The sequence below is a fragment of the Pseudochaenichthys georgianus genome, chromosome 17 (assembly GCF_902827115.2).
Source record: "Pseudochaenichthys georgianus chromosome 17, fPseGeo1.2, whole genome shotgun sequence".
Taxonomy (NCBI): domain Eukaryota; kingdom Metazoa; phylum Chordata; class Actinopteri; order Perciformes; family Channichthyidae; genus Pseudochaenichthys; species Pseudochaenichthys georgianus.
In genome coordinates this window covers 28,113,305-28,139,518 of record NC_047519.1, presented here as the reverse complement: position 1 = coordinate 28,139,518, position 26,214 = coordinate 28,113,305, and the positions used below count along the sequence as shown (strand labels likewise).

Sequence of the window (26,214 nt, the reverse complement as noted above, 5' to 3'; positions counted from 1 at the left end):
TTCCAATGTGATGCATTCTTTTATACATTCCTTGTGTTTTATACATCCCACTGTGCGCTGACACAAAGTATTGCCCACTAACACTTATTTAATATTCACTTCATTGCAATCACTAATCACTATAATTGGATTATTGTATAATTTGCCAAACTGAACAAGTGAAATCCAAGATTTCTATCCCATTTACAATGGTGTTTACATTATTTAACAGACAAATGAGGCTATTTGTAATTAATAATTAAAAGTTGGCCTAGACTAACATATTAGCCTAACAGCTCCTAGTAGAATATATATGCTGCTTCAGATTAGATTGCAAAGATTCAATTTAAATTCAGGAAACTCAAGGTATCACATATAGTATAAACATCCTTCACAATTGTCTTTGACTAAATTATGTGGGAACGTTTGAACAAATTGAGAATGTGTTCCATGGAAGTGCAGTGTGAACTACAGTAGTTAACGCTCTGTGTTTTATATAAATATTAAACAAAGATGTGTAACATGTTTTGTGTAACAGTTCTAATGATCATAATGCACATTACAAAACAATAGAAAAGAGATGTTAAGCCCTCTATGGTTAAGCCCCAAAGCCCCCCTCGGCGGGGGCTTTTTTCACGACACTGTCTCAGGGCATCTTAATATTTAAGAACCTATTAATGTGTTATACCAGATTAACGGGAAGAATCTCAGCTAACTGACGATACAAACAATTTTTACCAAAACAAAACACAAGTCTCATAAGTAGCATCTAAATAACCCCTGAGCAAAAAATGCTAACGCACTTTGGCACAGAACTCAAGATAAAACATACCCTTATTACTTATCGTAGCTGCACATACAAGATATCCGATTAAGGATGAGGTTCCACAGATGATTTAGGTATATATATATCATCACTGAGTGATCCGAACTCGCGACAGGGGAAGCAAACACAGACATCACAACACGTACCTTTACGTATCTTTTACGGGAGATCGTCTCACCGTAGCTGTCAATCTGATCAAAATACTTGTTCAATGGCATTAAAACGCGGCTGAATCGGTTAATCCATAGGTTGATAATGTTTTTGTGGAATTTTTTTTTTAATTTATAATCCATAATTCCATTTTTATGTAAAAATCGGAGAGTAAAAGTTAGCTGCTAATGGTAGCCACCAGAGTTATCGCAGCTTCCGGTTTTGGCTATGCGTCAGTCTCACACACACACATTACCAAATAAGGAGTATGTGGGAGTTCCCCTCGATTCCATTGCCTCTGTCGGTTAGAAAGAGATGTCAATCAGCAAAATCGAGCAAGGGGGGCCAGAGATAGGTCAAATCCAACCAAATTACCCCAGAAGTGGGTTTTTTCTTGCTAAATATGTCAAATTGCACTTGTTTTGCATCAATCTTTATACAGGGTACTTATTATATGTTGTAGTTTGGATTTCTAAAGCTTTTAGTCTACCATCCCATCATTCAAGGGTGGTTTTCACTATAAGTAGCCTAATCTTTTTTTTTTGGTCGGACACAATAATTTACATTTTTTTACTGTGTTCAATCTGAATTTACTTTAAAATAAAAACATCTATATTGATTCTGACACTTCTACATCCAACTCACAGGTGTAACCTTGCTTTGAGAAAAAAGATTATTAATTTAACCCTTTTAGAAGGGAAGATATGGTCATTTCTCCTGGGAATGTCATTTTTGAGCCTGAGACCTGAAAAACAGGCTCGGGGCTTAACAGGTAGATGAAACTGAAGTATGAACATTAGTGTGTGTGTGTGTGTGTGTGTGTGTGTGTGTGTGTGTGTGTGTGTGTGTGTGTGTGTGTGTGTGTGTGTGTGTGTGTGTGTGTGTGTGTGTGTGTGTGTGTGTGTGTGTGTGTGTGTGTGTGTGTGTGTGTGTGTGTGTGTGTGTGTGTGTGTGTGTGTGTGTGTGTGTGTGTGTGTAGGCCTATGTATGTTTCAGTCTTCACTGTATATATATATATATATATAAAAAGATAATATATATATATATATATAGGCCTACATGTTCTTTATGATTATTTCATTTACCATGTATCGAGAATTGTACAGAATAATGTAAAAAAGGTTGAATAAGCTCTAGTTATGGTTCGTCACAATTTCAAACACTGACTATACATTATTAGTAATTTGTTTAAGTGTGAATTAAATAAGTTGCAACAAACAGACAAAGTGTGTCATACAAATAAACACAAACGGAATAGTGCTGCCTGCTTCTAAGATGTTTCTGTTAGAGCAATGTTTTTTGAGTTTTTGGTCTGGTTTTTCTGTGGGCTGCGATGAACTCTTTTGGCCTCTAGAGGACCAACAACACAAGCCCGGCTTTAGACAGACCAGGAGCAGCAACTGCATGTAGCTTTAAGCTAACGCTAGCTATAACAACAATAGTTACCCCTATTAGGGGCTTTTATCCGTCACTGGTTTGCTATCTTTGTCGAGGTTGGCTTACTGGCCAAACATGCAGAAATATGAGAAGCTGGAAAAAATCGGAGAGGGTAAGTTTTCATACCCTTTTTATCGAGTAATATTAGCTATCCTGGTTGGCTAACCTAGCAATATTGTAGATGCTTTTCTAGGTAACGTTAGCTATACTCTGCTGCGTGTCTACAGTAAATAGGCTCCCTTGCTAACCCTATACTAAGCTGTGTGTACAGTTTTTTAAAAGGCTATTCGAGATAGCATTTCTGCCTGCCAGCTTTTTTACGATACTAACAAGAGCTAACACTAGGTACCTAGCTAGCAATGCCATTCATAAATACGATGCCTGATTTAACTCGTCGTTATCTGCTCTACAGGTACGTATGGAACAGTTTTTAAGGCTAAAAACAGAGAAACCCACGAAATCGTGGCTTTGAAAAGGGTCAGGTTGGACGACGACGACGAGGTACGTTTTCAGAATAACATCATATTCATTTTAGTATATGCTAGCAAGCAGGCTAGTGCTAATCACACTGGGTGTCATTTCTTTCAGGGGGTGCCAAGTTCTGCTCTGAGGGAAATCTGTCTGCTGAAGGAACTTAAGCATAAAAACATTGTCAGGTCAGTCTGCTGTTTAACCTGTTGCTATTTGTGAGTGACAGAACATAATTCACTCTTCGTCAGATAAGTAAACATGCAGCTTGCATTTAACCCTGATGTCAACAACCATCTACTTAAATGTGTTCTGTCTTCTGCAGACTACATGATGTGTTGCACAGTGACAAGAAGTTAACCTTGGTTTTTGAATATTGTGATCAGGTGAGATATCCATCCCAAACAATGCAATGCAATGTTTTTATCTGCACCTTCCAAGGCTAATGTGTGTCTCTTATCAACTGCAGGATTTGAAGAAGTATTTTGACAGCTGCAATGGGGATCTAGATCCTGAAACTGTGAAGGTGAAACATACAAATCCTGTCTTAGAAGATGGTTTATCCCCAAGTACAGCATGCTGCTTAAATGAATACTATAATAACAGTTTGCAGATAATATCATCATATTTTTCCTCGGATTATCATCTGGGGTATACGTGTTATTAACTGCTTAAACTTTGTTTTGTCTCTAAACTTGTCTCTCTCTGATGCAGTCATTCATGTATCAGCTGTTGAAAGGCCTCGCCTTCTGTCACAGTCGAAACGTTCTTCATCGAGATCTGAAGCCGCAGAATCTCCTCATAAACAGAGTGAGTGTTTAGCTGCGTTTGCACTTTGACTTAAAGGCTGATCTAACCACGAAAACCTGAAATCAGTAACAGCAACATGTCTGAAATGTAAAGCTAAATCTGATGCACTGCACATAGTTTTTTAGTCTGTGTTAATATTATCTTGGTTCCGTGTGTCTCTGTCTACAGAATGGGGAGTTGAAGCTGGCTGACTTTGGGTTGGCTCGAGCCTTTGGCATCCCTGTGAGGTGTTACTCAGCCGAGGTACGTTGTACTTTATTAACACAGCAGGTGCTAATAACTGATTGCATTGACTTGTGGAAAAATGGAATCCTGACCTATTGCCTGCCATTGAGAGATTTGGAATTGGGTGCTCGCTAATGACACAAGGAGATGTATGCCTTTAATTCAGACTTTTACAAAAGGTGTATTACATCTGACAAGGTAACATGCACAAATGTCCTTCTTTCTGATGCTATATTGTTTTTACCTAACTTAGTAGACAGTCCCTACATATTTGTGTGGCATTTTGAATTGGGTATTATTGAGACAAAATGCTTTATGTATTATCTCTCAGTCCTCAGGTTCGTCTTTATGTTCTACAGTACAGTGAAACACGATAGACAGCGTCTGATCAATACATTGAAAGCTTTCAGGCTTTGGTGGACTGAATGACATGACAGAAAAATCAATATCTTCGTGTGAAAAGTAAATTCTAAATATGGCATACTGTAGCAGTGACCTCCAACCAGCAAACTGCTCCAACAATGGCAGATGCATGGCAAGTGCTGTTATTCGATGGCCTCAGTTTCTCTGAGGTCCTGACGTTGAGCCCTTAATAAATGATATGGGAGAGAGACGAACACACAGCAGCCGGTGGTTTAAATGGTGTTGTGATTTTAGTTTTGTTGCCATCACAGATGTGACAGGCACGTTTCAGACTCAGGTTCAGTGGATTTGGTTAGCTGACCTAAGGCCCCGGCACAGCAATCTCAAGAGGGGGCACTTGACCCAGGGTGACTGCTTCTGATCTGGAAATGTAATAAACAGAAAACCTAGAGGGGAACAGAGTTTGAAGCTTTGCAATTTTGAAGTAAGGTCATTTCATTTCAGATGAGTGTCTCAAAATGAATGAGACTCTTTCAGCAAGAAGAGATGGATGGTCCTACAGATATTTAACCCTACATGGATGGATAGCGTCAATTGAATACAGTCACTGAAGTTCCTATAATGGCAGTATAAGTATTTTGTTAAATGTATCGGCATCATTCCCCCCAAGTCGAAGGTTTCATAGTGGAGTTCACCTGGGTTCTTACGTTTTTATATTGCAACAATTAAACAACGTGAAGCCGTTACAGAGTTATTAATCAGGTGCATAATCGTTTTTTGTAATGCTAAGGAAAGACGTGAAGTTTTCCACAAAAACAACCAGATTTTATGATGGCTTTGATTCAAATTGCTCTGAGTTGTGTTACACAAAGACTAAGAAAGACAGCTACTTCATTTATTATTCTTTGTGCTTCACTTTTTTAACATGCAAACGGTGGGGACTATATGTGACGTTTTCAAATTACGTAGAGGCTTGAAGTATAGCTATTTTATTCAAAATTCAAAGATTTGCAGATTTATATAGATAATTATTTCTCTGTAAAAATCCCGGACAAAATATAATTCATGTTCCTGTAGCATGCTGAAAATAAGCATCTTTACCAAATGGAACTTTTCAAGCAGAAGCATCAACACTACAAAGCACCTCCACATTCTGTTCTGTCAGTGCGCTTTTATAACCTTGAAAAATGTCTCTCAAACATCGACACCTGACAAAGAACAGTTTGTAGAAATTGAAGACGTTTTAAAGGGAACCAGATTTAGTCTTTGTGAGAGTGCAGACACATCCCACTCTTTCTGAACGGTCTTTACACTGAACGATTGTGTTAACACCAGTTGTGATAATTGGAGGTAATTCACTTCTAACACTTCTCTCTGTGGTTTACACACGTAGGTGGTGACTTTGTGGTACCGGCCTCCTGATGTGCTCTTTGGTGCTAAACTTTATTCTACCTCAATTGACATGTGGTCTGCAGGATGCATATTTGCAGGTTTGTTTGTTACTCTATTCTTGTTTTTACTAACTTTGTTCTGTGTGCAGGGTACACAATTAGCAACATTTACCAGCCATTTGTAAAGTGTCTAGTAGATTTTCATCACTTACCAGCCACAAATCAATTGTAACCTATGAGTGGCTGGTAAAATATGAACATTTACTAGCCATAACTGCCGTTTTTACCCTGTTTGAGTGACTAGGTTAATGGTATCGTAAATACAAAAATCATAACTCATCAATATAAGTTTAGGGCGCTTTGGTTCAAATTAGCTTGCTCTGTCGTGCCTCACTTTTTAAGAATCAAAGACCGAAATATATAATAAATGTTAATCATGTTTCCTTTTGATTTCACGTCCTTTTCAGAGCTGGCTAATGCTGGAAGGCCATTATTCCCCGGAAACGATGTGGACGACCAGTTGAAAAGAATCTTCAGATATCCTTTGTTTCTGCTTTTGCAGTTTGCTATATGGAACTCTTTAACCTACTATATGATGAATGATTTACCAACAGTAAGTCTTTACAGGCTGGGCACACAACAAAGTTTTTCTTTAACCACTCAGTACGTTGTTGGGTACACCGACTGAAGAACAGTGGCAGACAATGACGAAACTCCCCGATTACAAGGTAACTTATTAATACCTTTATTTTGTCTGACCCACAGTGGAGGCAGTGTACGATATGAGTTACTGAAGTTGTCTTTCTACCTGCAGCCATATCCCATGTATCCGGCTACCACCTCGCTGGTGAATGTGGTGCCCAAACTCAGTAGCACAGGACGGGATCTACTCCAGGTACTTTCATATTCAACTTGCCTGCTTCTATTTAAATATCATAAGACATTATCACAACTGTCAATAGCTGAAGTTATGACTTGTATGCACAGTTATAACAAATAAAAAAACATGTATTGTTTATAACCATGCCTATAAGTCATAACTTCAGCTAACCAATCCACCAATTGTTGCTAATATAGAGTTGTGCTTGCCATAAATTCTACATTTCTGTCCACTTATTAATGTTTCCTTTTATCTCCATCCAGAACCTGCTAAAATGTAACCCTGTCCAGAGGATCTCTGCAGAGGAGGCATTGCAGCACCCGTACTTTGCTGATTTCTGCCCACCCTAAAAGCTAAACGGCCACTCGCTGAACCTCAGCCGCCAGAATCAATCATCCTTCACTCTGCTCGGTCATTAGGACCAACACGGCAAATCCCTCTCCGGTCTCTAACACTCCCCTGCATTTCATTCTGTTGTGCCTCTGGAACGACGGCCTGGTGGCTCTGCGAGGATTAAGGTTGTTTTAAATTGCAAGCCTGTTTAATTTGTTACATAAATGCCTCCCAGTAAATTAGTGCTAATGTGGGAGGATGCACTATGTTGCATTAAATACTTTTTATAACTGTGGAAATGCTTTAGAACAAAACGCCCCTCCGCTCCAAAAGACCGATACAATTAACATGCTGTTTATTGCTGACTTTTAACAAGTTGTTTATGGATGGAATAAGGCCCTTTGACTCTGTGGTCACATTTGGTAAATTCATTCAGATTTTAATTTAAAAGTGCCGACGCATTAGTTGACCAAACAGCCTCTCTGAGATATGCCATTGCAAACTAAACTTTTTCTCAATGATCAAAAATATTTCTTTGGCATTTCTATCTTGCAGTGACTTTTTGTATTAGCCGCAATATAAAGGCTGGTGCTGGTAAAAGTTTAAATCTGCTGATGTATTGGCTCTCGTAGAGACCACAGATCCTGGGGCTGCTAAATGCTGCTTTTTCCAATTAATTCGTATTTTTTTAGAATAACAAAGGAGAGATTCATTTGAAAATCATGAACGCTTAAGTCAATGTTTTTAAGGATTGTATGTTACTTTTGTTTCACTTTAATTTACACGTCTGTAATTCCAAAATGATTTCTAAGAAATGTTTCTTGTTGGAAATACTGTGTGTGATTTGGTACTAATTTAATGCTATGAAAGAAATACTTTAATTAAACCTGAGAATTATTTTATATAATTATTCACTTATGGTATACACTAATTCGACCACATGGACTAAATTGAATTTTTTTCTGTACAGACATTTCAAAATGTTGCATGTTTGCTTCGTAGGTAACATAAGCTATTAATTAGAAATGATTAGTCAGGGCTGTGCCATTAAACACATCTCTATTTTCTTTGTAGTTAGTACCAAAAACATACTTATTTCCCGGAAACTTCCTATGAAATTATTAGGAAATAACAAACCTGTATGATACAGTGTTATATATATTTTTACTTTTCAGACCGCAACAGACAGTAATTCGGAGGTTTCACATACCAACAGTACATTTCGTCGTCCCACTACATAGTTACAAGATTGTATAATAGCATGGAAAGTTAATTTATTATTTTATCTTTCTCAGGCTTTTTATTTCCCCTTTTGTATTTCTTTTCTGTGCACTTTGTAAGTTTCATTTTAAATCGTTTAGTATATATAAATATTAAATATGTTGAACACTGACAGCCAGGATTATAGCCGGTTATAAATAAAAGGGCCAACATATATCATTTCATGATAATGACTAGTGGACCATTAGTGACACGTTACTTTTTTACACCATAATTATACTAACATCTTTTAGCTCTTCTGAAATGCTTCTGTAGTTAAATTAGAGAATCCAGGTAATCCATTGATAATCTGTGTTTTCGTATAATGATTGTTTTGCACCATTAGCTGTTTCTGTTTATTCATTGTATCAACATGGTTTAACAGCTTGCAGTGTTATTTTACTCCAGATCGTTACAGCGCTACTTAACCCATAAATACGCATACATAATGATTTTGTTTGAAGTAGCTGTTCTAATAGGGAAATGACTTATTTCCATTTTGCTGATGTAAGAAGATAATGGATGCATGTATTTATTAATGATGGAATGTCTGCTCATTTGTTTTGCATTCGTTAAAAGAGGTAGCACAAGTTCGTTTGGTACAGAAACTCCTTCATATTGATTCAATGTAAATCAGATCTTTAGTCAGCTCTTGTAGGATTTAAAGGTTGTGTGTGTGTGCATTAAGTTATAATGAAAGAAAACAAAAGCATTTCCTCTCAGTATTTCATTCTCTAGTGATAACTAACTGCTTCAGAGTTACTTTGTACAGCTTCTATTTAAGATTTGAATGAAGAGGTGGTTTTGCACTTCGCTAGTATCTTTCATTGTGTTGGTCGAAACCCATGAGACAAATGTCATTGATTATTTGATGTATATGTCAGACAATAAGACGCAGTATTCAGTAAACTGGATATAAATACATGTTTGCTTTTAAAGGTACCATATTATACTCTTTTTAAACAATATATTATATGTCTCAGATATATACTAAACATGTCTCGGAAGTGTTTGGCTTGAAATACCAAACAGATCATTCATTGTCGCATCCCATAAACCCCTCGTTTCAGCCCTGTTAAAAGTGCTGATTCTGTGTCTGTAGCTTTGAATGCTAATGAGCTGCTGCTAGCCACGCCCCTCTGCAAAGTGATTGGTTTAAAACACATCATGGTGCTCTCGGAGGAGATTCGGGTGATAAAGTGGGCGGGTGTTACCTTGGTTGGTTATTGGCTAATGGTTACACAACCCAAAATATCATGACATCATAAAGTAGCCAAAATCTGATCGGCTCATTTTCAGACAGGTTTTATATAAATGAATCAGGACAAAAAGAGAGGGGGTCTTTTTTCCTGAAATGTTCCGAATCTCTTTACACACAGGGGGGAAATATTTATGTATAAAATACATGAACAAGTGGATTTAGCTAAATAGGTGACCTTTAAGAACAAAAGTTCATTCCTGACTTTGGAAACGGTAGCTGCCAAAATAATATCGCCCCAAGGTCCATCCGTAGAATAGCTGTTATTGAGTGTTGGATTGCATGACAACTGAGAAAAATCAGTCTGCCGGGAAACAGCCGCTAAACAGACCTTGTATTGAGATCTATTTTGGAAAAGTTTGCTTGTTATTCCGAAATGATTTACACAGTTTGCTTTTTATATGGTCACATTGACTACTTCTGCATTTTGGAAACATCTTGATAATATGTGATAAAAAAGAATCCAGTAGACGGCATCTAAAGTGCTTTTTGTCATAATTGTGTAGCTACAGTGTACACCAGGCTAGGCTACAACAAGGTTTGATAAAACTATATATCAACTTTGAAGCTCTTGAAATCGGTTAATTCAAAACATTTTTCTCAATATCATGAAATTAACGTGTTATAAATGCAACAAAAAAAAGATGGAAGTACTCCGATATTTTACTTTTGTGTCAACTAAAACCAGAAATACTAGAGTATACAAATACTGTGATACAAGTGAAAGGCCTGCGTGCAAAATCTTACTTAAGTAAAAGTACAAAAGTATTGGCATCAAAAGCCAATACTTACCAAAAGTAAAAGTACTTATTGTGCGTAATGTCCCATTTCAGAATCATATAGCCTACTAAAGGCTGGAATATTATTAATTCTGCATTAATGTGTTCATCACATCTGATAAATGTGGAGCTAATTATATTACTTGATATAATACTGCTGGATATCTGAACCTATTATGTATCCTAACTATAAGTAGGAGTTTTAGTAATAGTGAAACACCAGCTTATATGCACCATCAGGAATGTTGCCTTGCAACAAGTCAAAAACTCACCAACTGTCTTTAGATACTTTTTTAAATGTTGCACAATTCTGATTGGTGCATAGATGTCTATTAGCCAGCATCCAACTACAGCTCAGGAAAAGGAAAACAAATCTCATCAAGCTGTTCTTATACTGCATACATAAACCTAAAAATTAGCTGGCCGCATCGCCCTCGCATCAAGAGAGCTTTCTTCAATTGTTCCGACGCAATGTTTCGACTATCAATGCACAGAAGTCAAATAAACAACTTCCAAACTCGGGATATGGTACTATCAGAGGAGCCCCTGAAAGCACCATGACTAGATCATTTTGTGTCCACTTTGAGAGCTTTTTCGAGATTTAAGGGCCTTTAAAATGGGCATGCAGGTACAGTACATGTGCTGTCAGTAAAACGAGTTAAGTTACACATAGTTAAGTGTGTATTAACTATTTAATGTACAATTCAGAGTTAAAATCACATATCTACAATAAAATGCACATAAAGCACGTAGAGCCAGATGAAGCAAGTTCAGTTCCCCAGATCTTTGTACGCATGGAAATCTTGATGTTACCTGTTACAACCAGTCTTGAAGGCACATTTATTTCTACTTTAAGCCACATTATGTTTATTATATCCATAAAAATTGATGGAAAGATTTATCAGTTTTCCCACATCTTCCCTTTTTGGGTATTGCACGATCCCAAGCCTGGTTTGAGGAGGACCTGCAGAACATCCTTTTGATTCATCTGGCTCCAGAATATACATTTTGGACCATACAAAGTGAATAGCATGACTACGATTACATTAAGAGAACAGAGAAAATAGGTCATGCAAGGGAGAAAATGGATGATATGACATAATTAGTTGGAAATATAATCATTCAAATGTCAGTGTTAGGCGACAGAAATATATAGAGTACGGTTTTCTACTTGGCCATAACTATGCGGCAAATATCAGGAGGACTAACAGTTATAGTTTCTGCTGTTCTGTGACAGGTAGTAAGCCAGGGGGTGAGGGCAGAGAGAGGTAAAGACCCGGGACATTTTCACACATCCTTCAGCCAGTTTGTGTTAAATGGTGGGTCATTTGTATGCTTCTTAACCCGAACAACATGACACACACACACACTCAGAATCATCATGACAATGCAGCATCATCAGAATAGCATCATTGTGTAACATGAATTGGCATTTGTCTCTTTAATTAGCTAATGATGGCTAATATACAATTTGCATATCATACATCTGTCTTGCAGCTGTTCAGTCCAGCCGGTGAAAACGTCATTTATTAAAAATGGGAATCCCAAATCTTTTTTTTTTTATGTATCTCAACTATTTTAGTTTCAGTGCATTTATTGCTCATGACACAATGCCGCTGATTCACCTTTTTTCATGAAAAGTACGTTTTCCATTTGGATAAAGTCTCTTCACAACGAGGTCTCTGGCTGCTCTTGGCAAGCACCCTTTTTCCTATTAATGATGGAGAAGTGAACACACCAAGTAACAGGGTGTGTATTTAAAACGAGAGCCACAAAAGGTAGTCACAACCATAGACGTCCAGTCATTGGCTTTCAAGTGATGGCTGATCTCCAAAGGTTTGTGCTTCACATCAACATCTAATACACAGAGTATAAAGCTACAGTGTTATGAACACCACTTAACTTTATTAGCATTATACTTTCACATTAAAAAAAACGACTCTGAATTTCCAGTAAAGTATTTATAGTGAGGATATGTGAGTATAACAAGTCCATAACTGTAGTGTCAAGGATTTAAATAACAGTGAACATTAACAACGAGAGACTCACACGAAGATCAGAAGAAAAGTTGTGTACGTGAGTAAGATGGGTAAATATTGAGTTTATTATACTTGTTCATTTATACATCACAAACTGTTATTTGTGACTTAAAACATGTTCTGGATTAATAATAATAAAGTGATACAATGGTCAAATTTTACAATGCATTTCCGTTATAAATCAATTGTTTTAAATGGGGCTTTAATGTTTTGAGGCAATTCTCTTGTATCCAATACAGTGGATTCACGCCATAATCACCAGAAACTCAAAGACACTTACGGTCCACCCAGATAGAAAGTCCAAATTCCTTCTCTGGAGTAAGAACAGAAAGGAGAACACTTTATCTTCCTCTATATATATCTATATTCAGATATATTGATATATATACAGTATATATTTGACAAATGTCTCACAAGCAGTACAGAATTTCTTCATGGCATTTGATTGTGGTTTTAACAAGTATCTGTCAAGTTCAGGAATGTCACCAACACACCTCTTTCGGTCTTCTTATGTTCAATAGAGAATAGGTTACTATCACGGGGGTTGTGCTGATGGACACCTTTAAGACACAGCAATGGGAAAACTGTTTCTGAGAATGATTAAAAAGGCAAATTGTTTCTCTTCTAATGAATTCACTGTAAATAAGGGCTAACTTCTGCAGCAAGCTGCATGCTAGCATATATGTTCACTGCACAGCAAGGTAATCCCAAAATATGTAAAAACAATGGAAATAGAAATGTCAGGATATAAAGATACAATCAATAGCCTTGTTCGGGCCTCCTGACTCTTTAATGAACCCTTACTACATGTAGAAAGTGACTTAAGTTAACTAAAACATCCAGTTCAGTAGTTTCTACCATCCCTGTGGAACAAAACCAGATACTTGCATATTACAAATAATCAAGTTCCCTTTCTGTTTTTAAATTGATTAAGCACAGTCATTTAAATTCATAAGAGCCTCACAGTAGCAAAAGGCAACATTACACACCAGTCGAGTGAGGGGATTCAGGATTCAGCGGCTCTTTTATCCAACACTCAGCTCACTGAGATGTGAAAGGGCTCTCCTGCTCCAGCTGGTGACAGTATGAGGTCACTCACTACAGCATGTGTTAGATGCTGGAGACGTAACACTGCGGAGGATCTGCTCTGCTGCAGATACCAATCCACAATTATCATGTGTTGAGGTACGCATACAGCAAAGCAGGCACAGCAGTGCTACACCTCATCACAGCTCAGAAAGCCTTTTATAAACATATTTCTATATTCTGCTTGTATAACTCAAAAGTGAGAGCATAAGAAAAACAAATCCACAAAATGAAACATGATTAAATTAACACAGATGCCTTGACATGGCAGTTAAACCTGAGTTCTGTTGTGTTAGTGGTCTCTCTCTTTTTTTTCTTCTTCTGATGATAGTACTCTATTTCTATTCAGGCATTGATAAACTCTACAATAGTATACTCAAACGGTTTCTGTTAAATACATCAATTAAGTCACAGTTTGCTGTTGAGTCCCCGGATGTGCCCCCCTGCCCCCCCCCCCCCCCTGCCTCCCCCCACCCCCTTCTTTATGTTGTCAACAAGCAAACTCCTCGAAGTTGCCTAGAGTCGGGTGACGAGGTAACATGTTCGGCGTGAATCCGAGACTCTCCGAGTGACTCCGGAGGGTGTCACAGGTGCTCTGCAACACAGAGGGGGGGGGGGGGGGGGGGGAGGGAAGACGAGTTCAACCGGGTTAAGGGAGGGGCGATGAAGGGAGCCATGATGATGATGATGATGATGATGTAGGTAAGTAAATGAGCCACAGGTAAAATGAGAGCGACCGGGACGATGGATGAACGCGGATGAAATGGACAAAAAGGATATGATTCGAGGAGAAATTGTGCAAAACCAAAATGATGAATGCAACAGAGATAAGGAAATGATATATGGAGGAGGGCCGTAAATAACAGAAACATATGGAGACAATGGTGAGGTAATGAATACAACAGATTTGGAGGTTCCAAGACCAGCCACATTGCATATGTTTCACAGGCAGTGAGTTCAAAGGAAAACCAGAAGGAAGGTGGGGAAATATGAATGAAAGGAGGGAGAAGAGAGAGACAACAGCATTTATTTAGTCCTGTTTGTACACTAGTATAGTCCATTCCTATAGTTACAGTTAAGCTGGGACATCCACATGTCTGTACTTCCCTGTGTGTGCATAGCTGAGTGTATGACTCTTGACGCTGGGTGTGGAACAACCATTGGTCGTCCCATCGGTAAAACTGGCTATTCCAACAGACAGAGAAGCATTTATGTGTTGTGCAAACTGACGGCATGCAGACCTGAGATAACATCACAAAGTAATGCATCTAGTGATGTTATCTGGCATGAGCCTCAATGCGTGGCCTCTGTGGACCTCTGCTTCGGAGGGGAAACAAATGGATCTCGTATGGTTCAGCTTTTTTGTACGATAAATCAATAAATACGTTTTTTTTTTTCACAGCAGGACTGCGCTTTGTCCTATTGGGAGAGAAAGCATCATTATTCAGTGGAAGCAGCGAGTTTGCATAGAGTCCAATCATTATGCACTCGGAGAAGCCAACCAAAAACACACAGAACTAACCTGCCCTCACATTGGGTTGGATATTAAAATGCTCGCTGCCGTTGGCTAATCGCCCCCTTGTTGTTTTTGTTTCACTATTCACCACAGCATTTGGAGCCACTGAGGAAATCATGTATGAGATGGTTTTCAGGTATGAATGAAAGAGAGGGACAGCATGGGAGGGAGGATCTATAATCAATGGGGTGTGCTACCTGGGGGCATGATTAGGCGTGACACCAGGGCTGGTTGGGTTCTCTGGAAACTCCTGGAATAGACATGATGAAAAGAAAGATGGGTGAGGGTGACTGAAATGAAAATAAAACACAATGCAAATGCTAAAAGTGTTTTTCCCCCTCAGTGGAAGGTTTAAAGAACTGAAGGAAGATGGCTGTTTGATAATATTTGGATCTTTTTAATAAGCAGGGGAAATAAAAGATGATTACTGTCATCCAGAAGAGTTGGCGATCAATAAAGAGAAAAGAAAGTAAAAAAAAAAAGGACAAAATGCTATACTTTACTGTCGGGTTGTTTGAGTGGAGATGTGACAATGGACTAGTTGGAAAAACGATTAGTGATCGTGAGAGAAAGAAAAGGATGATTTATTGTAAGCAGATGAACATATGACATGAATGGGGAAGAAAACAGGAAATATCACACTATGTAAAACTCCAGTAAAAGCACAACATAATTTAAATATCATCTCACTGAATAAATGCTTATTTTTCTGCTATTTAAAAACCAGACTGACTAAAATAACTTCCATCACTATGTTGTCTTGACTTAGATTAACATATTTCCACTTCAACAGAGGAGAATAAACAACTTATTTCAGTCTTTTCTTCCACATCAGCAATCAAAACAGATCCTGAACATGCGGCAACGCAGCATGCCAGATCACAACACACATGCAGAGACAAGACAATGGCTTCTTCACTGATGTGAGGAGACATAAAGGGCATTACGTTGAATTGCTTGTGTTGAAAAAGTCGTGGGCTTGTGTGACACACAATTACAAAATGTGAGCTTGCATTTCCAAGACTCTTATGGATTCAAACTGCTTGAGACAGTATATTTGGGGACAAAATAACTGTCTGCGCTAACAAACACCAGCTTGAATGCTTTTGATTGAAACAGCACCAGAAAAAAAGAAATGGTAATAATGGCAGTAAAACTACTTATTTAAGACTTTTTAGAATCTGTTTGCCTACAGTAATACAATGTAAATCGTTTAAGAGGTGCTGGAATATTTGGATGATATGTATTACTAACACAATATTAATATTTCATTTTAAAAATTGTATATTGCGACACTCCTAATAACCAATGATATCCTAATGATATACTATTTGTGAGAACATACAGTTAATCATTTATTAAAAATGAGTTTCTTCTGGAATTTACTCAAAGGTGGGGTAAGTTTGAGAAACCGGCTCGAGATACGCTGTTTGTTATATTCCATGGAATGCTCTTAACATCCAGATAGCAATGAATATCTTCAGTGCTGTGACAAATAATCCATACAAAAATGTCATCTGTGGAAGCCGTAGTACTGTAAAAAGCACGACCAATCATTTTAGCGGCCCGGCTAAAGTAACTGGATGGCCGACCTGCCTGTCAGCTTTCCATCTGTGCACAAACTTATCTCGTGCCCTCATTGGTCATGTGCGCATTCGTGTGTGTTGGAGGAGGGGCTCTGTAAGGAAGTGGCAGATTTTCTAATTCTAGCGATCTCGAGCCGGTTTCTCCAACATTACCTACCCCACCTTTAATCTATAGGAGATACTCGCTTTGTCCTAAATCACGATCTTTGAAGCTTGGCAGTAAAATAATTTAGAAATTGACTGAAATAAATCTCTCAAGTATTTTTCTCATCAAAGTGGCTATAACAATAGCTTTACAACTATAGCCAACAAAGGTTTGATTCAGCAGTATGTGCGGAACATTTGCTCATTTCTTATATTAACAAAGTTCCTTTCAGTTATTGATAATTTCCTTTGAATAAACCTCACAGTCTGCAGGAGAAGTTCCTCTGGACGCCTTTGGTTTAACAACGGGGGGTTAGACACATGATGTGATTTAGGGCAGGACAGAAATACCCCTCATTATTCTAGCTAAGTTAAAATGGGTTTATTGCTTCTAAAGCGTTACAAATGTGTTGAATCATAACATCTGGAGACATCTCGCTCTGTATTCTGCTTATTCTTCTACTCTTCTACATGAATCAATTCAGAATTTCCTCTGATAATTCTGTAGCAAATTCTAAGTCTGTGAGTGGGATCAGCAACGGAAAAGGGCTTTAACCTCTCAACGTAAGAGCATAAATAAAAGCAGTTTATGAGTCACGTTAAGATGTTTATCCTTAATCAGTCGGACAATTAATTTCTCCTTCACGACTGTTGTTAAAGCAGTGGTGTTGGAGCAAAACACAAACGATGGAAGTATATAAAGGGGGTTTACTTAGTGAGATGGCTTCTTTTAATTATTCATCTCTATTCCATCTGTAAAACTATTATAGATTTCTTTCAGCATAATGTTTTGATGCTTCTCCATAATATTCAGCATTTAAATAAAGTGCTATATGTGTATAATATTAGATAAACTGATTGTGCATTCATTTTTTATCAAAATACATCTTTTCTGTGGGAAAATGAAACTAGTGGTAGTGCTGTCCATTCAAAGCATTTTGAATTTCAGTACTGTATTTGTTGGTATTGTTGTTTCTGAGGTTCATTAAATACATCACATTCATTCATTCAAATGCATTCTGAGAGACTCAAATTACCAGATTGTCGCTCTGACAACGCTGAGGACGTTTCTTGCGAACGAAGTAGCCCAAAACCTTATCCTTAAACACCTAAATACAAAAACACATCAAATACTCATTATTCACAGTTAGAATAAATCATGTTCAGTGACATTTAGACTTAACATTAGCAGTAGATTATACTGTTAACTTTTTAGGAAATGTACTTTCGTGCAGAGAGTCTGATGAGACGATTAATATCACTCTCAGCTTTGTAATGAAAACATGAAGCTGCAGCCGGTTAGCTTAGCTTAGCATAAAGCCTGAGAACAGGAGAGAACAGCTCACTGAAGATCACTAATTAACAAGTTACATCTTGTTCATTTAATCCATACTAAAACTGGAGGGCAAGAACATATAGCTGTGGGTTTCCTGGAGGATATGAGCCCAACTATCTCGTGGAGGGAGCCAACACTTTACTTTACATTCCACTTTATTTATGCATGTTACTATTAAGAAATAAAGTGTTTATTCAAGTTAGTATTGAGCTTTACAGAAGCTGATGGGCAGATATGTTACCTTGATGGTTCATAGAAGTAGTGTCATATTTAGTGTTAAACGTAGACTATTTAATTCAGATTAAAAACAACCAATAACATATATTCAGGATATAGTTGTCCTGGAAATATTTAAAATGATGTTAAAACATAAATCAATGAACTGTTAAGTGGTACACTATAACAATTTACTATTATATGTGTCAAAGAATATTTCTGTCTTTACTTCTAGATATTTAACCTTTCTGCCTGTTCACGTTTACGACCAACCCTGACTCGTTATCTCCTTTAAAGAATGTGCTGCTGCACTCATTCTCAGTGTTATGACCGGTCATCTCTCGGCCACAGAGCCTAAGAGTCAGGCAGGTGATTGAGTATTTCCAGATGTCGGGGGATATCTCCAGTGTTCCCAGTGTTTACGCCCCATCCCCCAATATGTGGATTAACTCTCTGTAAACTAGTGAAAAGGTGTATCGAGAGAGAGGCTGGTCAGATTTGACATGGCAACCCACCAGGGCAGTCAGAATCTGTGGCTGTGTGACTTGTGATGTGAATTTCTCCGGCCGTATACTTGTGAATAAACATCAGTGTTTGAAATCAAAGCTCCAGCTCTCCTCGTGTCTCTCTGAGTCCTGACTCTCCATTGCTGCAGAAGTTTCCCTTACAATATGCACTTGTACAAAAACACATTTAATTATTGTTTACCCTTTTATATCTTAATGTCTGAAAATGATCACTTTACCTCATACAAGTAGTCAAATATTTCCAGTATAGTTAGGACGCTGGCTCCGATGAACAGTCCCATCTGACCTCCAATGTCACCTAGAAGGAGAGATGAACAGATGTGTGAGGGTACAGGGATGAAACAATAGCGTGTGTTTCCTATGCTGTCACTTCTCATTCAGTATCTCTCAGAGTAATCTGCACAGAGTTGTCAAAAGTGTCCAACCAACCTCAACTTCTCCTCAGACACAACCACAGCGGCCCTTGCAAGAGCATCAGATTATGAAAATGTGTTCAGCTTTTTTCAAGAGTTCAAAGAGGAAACCTCAACGCACCGGGCGTGAACACACGATGTGAAATGTGCGGCGGCGGCCCGCTGAGAGCGCTGATACGGAGGTCAACCACAATAAACCTGAAAACGGCAAGAATCTTACCGAGGAGCCCGGCAATTTCATAGGCTTTCTTCTGCTCAATCTTCTCGTAATTCAGAGCTTCAAAGAAGATGTCCATTACCAATATATTTTCCCTGGAGAGAGGACAGACAAGATCACACCCAAAGAGTTTATTGCTGTTATTACATTACAGCAAATATCACCTCTCATTTCCTGTGTAACTACCTTTCATTATTGTTACATTGAAGGTGAACGATGGAGACCCAGGTCATGCTATGCCACAATATATCCATCCATTAACAGAAGAAAAGAGGCTACTGCTACCGTATAATACTTACCCAATATACTGCTCAGTTTTGTTGAATTTCTTAGCCAGATATTTAGCAGAGGCCTTACTGGGGATCTTAACCATGGACAGCTCCTTGCCATAGCGAGTCATGTTGCAGGGGGTCTCACACACACAGTAATCGTTGTCTTTCTCTACCAAAAAGTCTGTGGATGATCAAAGTCATTTCAAGATATTGCGAAGAATCAAACAAACCTGCTCTCTAAAAATATCCCTGCACACAACTGAAGAAACAACACACGCTGCCATCGTTCACTTTCCATGAAAGCAAATAATGACTGAAGCTAGAATACAGTGGAGGGAGAAAAAAAACCTCGTAGGGATCTATTTAACATCGACGAAGCAGAGACACATCACAAATCCTCCTAATGGAATTTGTATACAATCATTTTACTTTATTTTTTGCTTCAGCAGTCTGAGATCAAAGTCATTTCAAATTAAAGCTACGGAGGCATTATATTGAAGCTTGAAAAGTCTCATGAAACTGCTGCTGGACACAATGATCACACTAATATGTCTTACTTATGCAATAAAGTGGGGGGGGCTCACCTAAAGCTGGGTCAGCACAGTCTTTGTACTGCTCAGGTGTGCAAACTGTTGAGGTCCCTGTTTGAAATAACAATAATTACACAGAAAAACACATTGGGAAGAAGTATTCACAGCTGTATTTTTGATTTGGTACGTCTTTCTGAAATCATACCAGGCATGTGAACCATCCTGCAGTTGCAGTTCTCCAGCAGGTACCGAGTTTCACAGTCAATGCGGCAGGCGGTGATGCTGTACGTGGAGAAGAATTCAGAGTCTATGGGAGTAGACTTGCAATCTCCCCAAGGCGGAGGGAGGTACTGAAGCTGAAAGAGCAAACAGCACATGTTTTTCCTCAGTATATCAGCGGACAGGATTACAACCAGAAACATAATGCAAGCCCAGTGCAGTGCAGCCGAGGAAATACAAAAGAAGACAACAAGCTGACAAAACCCAACACAAATGTCTCTCACATAAATACATGTCCGTTCAGACCAATTTTATTTCTCACGTATAGCAGCAAGCAGGCGTCATGCATTGCGTATCATAACTGATGCAGGTCTAGTCCCCGGGAGGAAGCAGAATACCATGGGAATAGAGACAGGCCTAATACAAATCTGTAAAATATGTAGATTCAGACAGGACACCACAATTAATAGACAAACCGTACAACCTGAGAACAGAATTCAGAACAATAAACTAAATTAATTGTAGCGATTATACAGAGCTTTATATCTTATTTTAGGGGACTAAATGACTCCTCATAAGCATATAAAAGTGTTTTTTTTTTAATTGTAAATTAACTATTGAGATTTTCTAATTTAAACCCATGAGTTTTTTTTCTAAAGCTACCCCGGACTGCAGCCTTGTGAATTAAACAATGAAGTGAAGTCAGTGTGCAGTCTCATTAGAGTAAACTCTCATTAATAAGGTGAAGAGCAGGTCATTATATTTACGAGTAACTCAGGGAATTCTAAATGAATCCACTAATGAGGAATATCTGATGCCTGAGTTTTAACTTTTTGGTTCACAGTAACCATTGGACCCATGGTGCTCGTCTCATAGCGGCAGAAATGTGCCCCGTGTGCAGAGCTCTCTTAAACACTTAAAGACACTCTTTTTTTACCGACATTTACCCACCAAGACTTTCAGACAGCTTTTAAAGTCTTGTTTACAGCAATTAAATGGTAAGAAAGGCTTAGGACTCATTTTCATGACACAAACAAACCAATTATTTGTGAAGGCTAGTACTGCTTGCTTGGAGCAGATAGCTTCTAATTGCAGAGGGAGGAAGCCAACAGTCAAGACAGACACAACTTCACAGAGAGATGAGGCTGCTGTTGTCACATTAACATACACTGTAATTCCCAGTCATCTCCCCCAGCGCTAACAAGGCTAACTCTGACAATCTAATGGTCATTTAGTTAACAGAAAGTTTTTATTTTTTATGTTTCATGTAGAACTACTTGAGCAGGTCTCCCTTGAAAAAGAGATCAATGATCTCAATGGGATTTTTCTGTATAAATAAAGGTTTGAAATGAAATGAAAAGTGACAGAGATAGAGTGGAGTTCGCTCAAGGAGCGGACTTAAACTGGCAAACATTATTAAGCCGTTATTGAACTCCATTTCTAGCCCACAGACTCTCATAACAGGAGTGTCGGGAAAAAACATAAAACGATTCCAGAGTCTGTAATAAAACCTAATGAATGGTCTGGCCCCTACAGATGATATTAAGTAGCGGTCCAGTGGATCGCCCCGATAACATAAAGGCATAACAAAACAAAAAATGCAAACAGAACTCTATATGGCCGAGAGAGGGTAAAGCCAAACAACAGCTTTGAGGAAGATACAGACTCGGATGAATGGATTCAAGCTGGAATGAAACCCATTAACTGCTTTTTACTGACATAACAGAGAAGACAAGGGGCGACAGATGTTGGATGTCATTGCTTCAGCCACACAGAGGGGGACAGATGGATCCATTCCTTGGGGGTGGGGGCAGCAGATGAAGGTGTGCATCTTACTGATGGGTGTGTAAGTATTAAACAATACACGACTTGTGGCATGCAGCAAGCCCATACAGTCATACGCTACCCTCTGCTCTTGGCTGGAAACCAACGTTTGGAAGCCGGGGGCGACCCCGAAGCCCAGCTGATGGAGGAAAGGAGGCTCGGACTGAGTGTGAAGCTGTACCTTTATGGATATCATAGGACATCTCATCTAGGGCGAGGGGGTGAGGGAACACAGCCCACGTCATTATCAGAATAAAGAGGAGGAGCAACAGCAATGCGAGGGACAGGAAGTGATCAACACCTTTGGACAAGAGAGTAGTAAATCCAATAAAAAGCTAGGACTCCCAGCAGTGCAAGAAAACTTTTTATCATCGGTATAAATTAAAGTTACTAACGCAGCGCCAGGAGTTTTTATGTCTCTCATCTGGCAGGTTACCGCTATTAAAGGTCGCGTCTAAATCATGACTCGGGGATGCGACTGTTGCTGTAGTCATGACAGACGTCATACCCATGTTATTATTTTTAGCGCCAACCAAAAGTGTTTAACAATTTTGATTGTTTGGATCCTTTTGGGAGTTGTTCCTTGTAAGCTGCAGGGGTCTAGGGACTCTACAGTCCATAAAGCCTGCTGAGACCAGCGTAATTGGTGATGTTTGGCTATATACAAAACATTTGATTGATTTAATTTGATTCTACACTGATGGGTTGTCATTTAGTCACTCTATTCTAATATCCACTCGAGCTCGGGCGACCACAGAGTTCAGTTTCAACCATTACATAATTGTGCTATAAAATTGGCTCTCAGATCTCACCAGTCATAGCTTCCTATTAAAAATGAAATTCCTCACTGACAGAGGCTTCACAAATGAGACGTCTAGAAATCACAAGTGCTTTATCCAGATGTCAGTTATTACACCGAGAGCAGTGTCACTGTACTCGTGTGAGACTGATTGAAATGAACACTGGCCAGACTTTAATGACAGTCTAATTAATTCAGCACATCTTTGAGGTCGTAAACACGTCTTTTAGCTGTCACTGGTGTGGGCGCGCGTGTCAAGATTATCAATGACAATCCATGTACTTTTGTTTTCAGGAGGAAACTTTGCGATGTGATTAATAGATCAGATTCACTTCTTAGAGACTGCTGAACGATGATACACTTGGAGCACTTGAAATAGGTGAAAAAGAAACATTACACGTTCAAATACTGCTTCCCAACAACATTTTCTCATCTCTGTGGTGTCCAAATGTCTGTTTTAGGGCACCACACTCAGCCTCAATAATCCCATGTTATTCTGCTAAAACAAAACGGTGGAAGGATGTATTTGGTCATTTATCTCATGCTCATGAACTGACCAAGACCATTAACTTAAGGAGCAAAATCATTTAAATTGGGCTTGATTAGTTTCTTAAGTAATAATTTAGATTTACTGCTGGGTATCAATTATTTTGAGACTTCACAAGGACTCATTATGAGGTGGATATTATAATGAACCTGCGGCATAATACAGAAATGCACTTGATCTCAAAGGTAATCCGTGCAAAATCCTGAAATCCTTTGTGGCACGGGCGCCATTTCCTTGTGCCTTAAAATGAGGGTTTTTCTCCTTGTCAGAGTATATTTCCCTATTCTTTCCCTGTATCCATATGAAAATGAGTGGGGTTAGGCTTGTGTGCTTATTCTAGTGTAGAAATAAGAGGCATGATTTGAATTTGTTGTCTTGGCAACATAAAAAAAATGCAGTACAGTTTGATTAATTTGGATACGATGTCCATGTGAGCTCAGAGTTACGACCTTGACCAACAGTATTCCGATCAATTCAGGCTCAACGAGTCATTACTTTTCATCCTTCACGATATTTCAGGGCTAGAATCACATTTTCTGCAAAACCCGCCACAGGCTCTTTTAATTTAGCAAATTCCTTTGATATTTTGTGCTGAAACTCACATTTGCTAAGTCCTTAAATCATAGTGCATTTTAAAACATGTGGGTCAGATTTCTCATCTAATGCTGCATGCCTTAAGTGTTAATGAATTAGGAACATAAACTAATGATGACAGGTGCACCAGGCTTCTTTTAGGTCAATTTAACATCAAAACTTCAGGATCATTTAAATATTTATTTCTTAAAGGTGGGGTAGGTACGTTTGAGAAACCGGCTCGAGATACACTTTTTGTTATATTCCATGGAATGCTCTTAACATCCCGATAGCAATGAATATCTTAAGTGCTTTGACAAAAAATCCATAAAAAATGTCATCTGTGGAAGCCGTAGTACTGTAAAAAGCACGACCAATCATCTGAGCCGGCCCGGCTAAAATAACTGGATGGCCTACCTGCCTGTCAGCCTTCTATCTGTGCACAAACTTATCTCGTGCCCTCATTGGTCATGTGCGCGTTCGTGTGTGTTGGAGGAGGGGCTCTGTAAGGAAGTGGCAGATTTTTTCCGGTTGTGTATTTTCAAATTCTAGCGCACTCGAGCCGGTTTTTCCAAAATTACCTACCCCACCTTTAAGATACAGAAAGTCATGAGAGGTCAGTTATTTAAAGTTAATCTGATTTTGGCTTTGGCTGCCAGATGACCAATTTGGCAATCATTTTTAACGTTACCATTAACATTAAGGGTTTTAATTATACGAAATTATAAGATTAACTAATTATAAGTCATTTTTGCTTCAAACACGTTAAATTGGTTTTTTTATTTTTATTAATCAGATCAAAGCCTGTTGATCGTGGCTGTGTGAATTCTGCTCTCTTTAGTTGGCCAGTAGACACATTTCATAGCATTCGAATAGGCTTTATTATTTTTCCCCCCCCACAAACTGAAAGCAAGGAAGACATTTCTAGCTGCCAGATATTTGTGTGTAGTGTGATAGTCTCAGATAAGCCCAGTATGTTTGTTTTCTTAAATCTGTCATTACTAGGTCTTGCTCTACCAATATTCTTTGTCTGCTATAAACCCTAAGTGTGTACCCTGAACCCCTGGGTGTTTATATAACACCTTAACAGCACATTTAAACCAACAATCTGATTTTGCTCCAGGCTCTGAGACACAGAGGTAATGGGCACTGGCTGGCGAGGATTTGGGGACAAACACAGAATGAAGCGGAGCGGGAAAAGGTGGAGGCCGGAGTGGAGGAGGCTGAACATTAGGTACCAGTTGCTGCTGACATGACACAAAAGTTTGAAAACCAGGGGCCACACCAAATCCCAGTTGGTCAATGAAGGGCGGCTCGTCCTGGCTGTGGATCTGAACCTTGATGCCTGCTTCGTAGGAGGTCTCATCTGTGGATACAGCATGCCAGAATATATCACAACAAATACGGTCGCCTATGGAAACCCGCTCTTTGGCTCCGGCACTGCTGCTTAGTGCTCCCAAAGCCCCTACTGAGAGCTGATATCAGAGATATATTTTATGGCATAAAACAGATTTAGAACCTCAGATTTATTACATGCTGTAAACTTTATGAATACAGTGGGTGTTGTTTGTTTGGACCAATATGTCAATAAATGTAATTTATTATATCTTATGTGGGTGGTTGACCTGGAAAAACATTTTATCTATTAAACATAGTAATAGCTCGTACATCACTTCTGTGTATTCAAAGTTCTGAAGACAATAGGTAGTAAAAAGAAGATAAGAAAACCTGGGGAAATATTGTGATTATGTTATCTTAATAAAGTAATACATCCTCCTGTTAGATAAATGATTTGTGACGAGAATAGATTGGATTTTCAGTGTAACCACACAAGATGGAGGGATTTTCACAAGGATAACATGTTACCGTTTACTGTTTTATACTGACCTGTCTCTCCCCAAACAGGCAGGTATTCATCCTGCTGGATGTCCAACATGATCTCCAAGCCGTTCCCCGTGCCGCCTTTTAACGTGGTCAACAAAGGGTTGCCGTCTTTTCCAGAGTTGAAAGTGTAGCATTTTCCGTAGCGTGTGTAAATCTGTAAAGAAAGAGCAGAGAAAAAGAAGGAGCGTAAATGAAAAGTTAAAGCCTTTTCACTGTGCTGTGGTAAATTGTGCACCTTTACAAGATGTATTACATGTCAGCCTGTAATTATGCAGGACCGCTAATCATTGCAGAGGCTTTGTGATTATCAGAGAAACTGCACCGACT

General features: G+C 38.7%; 2 protein-coding genes across 6 annotated transcripts in view; one reads left to right on the top strand and one right to left on the bottom strand.

Annotated features, from left to right (window-relative positions):
- The first annotated feature begins 2,320 nt into the window (after window positions 1-2,320).
- On the top strand, window positions 2,321-8,834 carry cdk5 (cyclin dependent kinase 5). The gene is made up of 12 exons (XM_034104641.1): window positions 2,321-2,504; window positions 2,805-2,893; window positions 2,981-3,048; window positions 3,186-3,246; window positions 3,330-3,386; window positions 3,575-3,670; window positions 3,839-3,913; window positions 5,652-5,748; window positions 6,117-6,186; window positions 6,317-6,377; window positions 6,464-6,544; window positions 6,793-8,834. Exons 1-12 carry the CDS (start codon window positions 2,468-2,470, stop codon window positions 6,877-6,879), a joined length of 879 nt encoding a protein of 292 aa, XP_033960532.1. The 5' UTR covers window positions 2,321-2,467; the 3' UTR covers window positions 6,880-8,834.
- A 4,929-nt stretch (window positions 8,835-13,763) lies between these two features.
- asic1c (acid-sensing (proton-gated) ion channel 1c) overlaps window positions 13,764-26,214 on the bottom strand; it is a 152,563-nt gene continuing 140,112 nt past the window's right edge. For 2 of the 5 annotated variants that reach the window (XM_034105144.2, XM_034105141.2), the window contains exons 2-11: window positions 25,891-26,041; window positions 25,242-25,369; window positions 20,247-20,397; window positions 20,096-20,152; window positions 19,539-19,692; window positions 19,243-19,334; window positions 18,828-18,907; window positions 17,568-17,639; window positions 14,998-15,050; window positions 13,764-13,879 (exon numbers count right to left, since the gene is read on the bottom strand). In XM_034105144.2, the coding sequence (XP_033961035.1) occupies window positions 13,801-13,879; window positions 14,998-15,050; window positions 17,568-17,639; window positions 18,828-18,907; window positions 19,243-19,334; window positions 19,539-19,692; window positions 20,096-20,152; window positions 20,247-20,397; window positions 25,242-25,369; window positions 25,891-26,041 (1,017 nt within the window). In that variant the 3' untranslated portion in view covers window positions 13,764-13,800. Of the gene's footprint in view, window positions 13,880-14,997; window positions 15,051-15,303; window positions 15,338-17,567; window positions 17,640-18,827; window positions 18,908-19,242; window positions 19,335-19,538; window positions 19,693-20,095; window positions 20,153-20,246; window positions 20,398-25,241; window positions 25,370-25,890; window positions 26,042-26,214 lie in introns of all 5 variants that reach the window. The other 3 variants (XM_034105143.2, XM_034105145.2, XM_034105142.2) reach the window with 3 other exon arrangements.

Coding starts and splice junctions, on each gene's coding strand:
- cdk5 (XM_034104641.1), top strand. CDS start 2,468: ATGCAGAAATATGAGAAGCTGGAAAAAATCGGAGAGG. Junction 2,505..2,804: donor GCTGGAAAAAATCGGAGAGG/GTAAGTTTTCAT, acceptor TCTGCTCTACAG/GTACGTATGGAACAGTTTTT. Junction 6,187..6,316: donor CAGTTGAAAAGAATCTTCAG/ATATCCTTTGTT, acceptor ACCACTCAGTAC/GTTGTTGGGTACACCGACTG.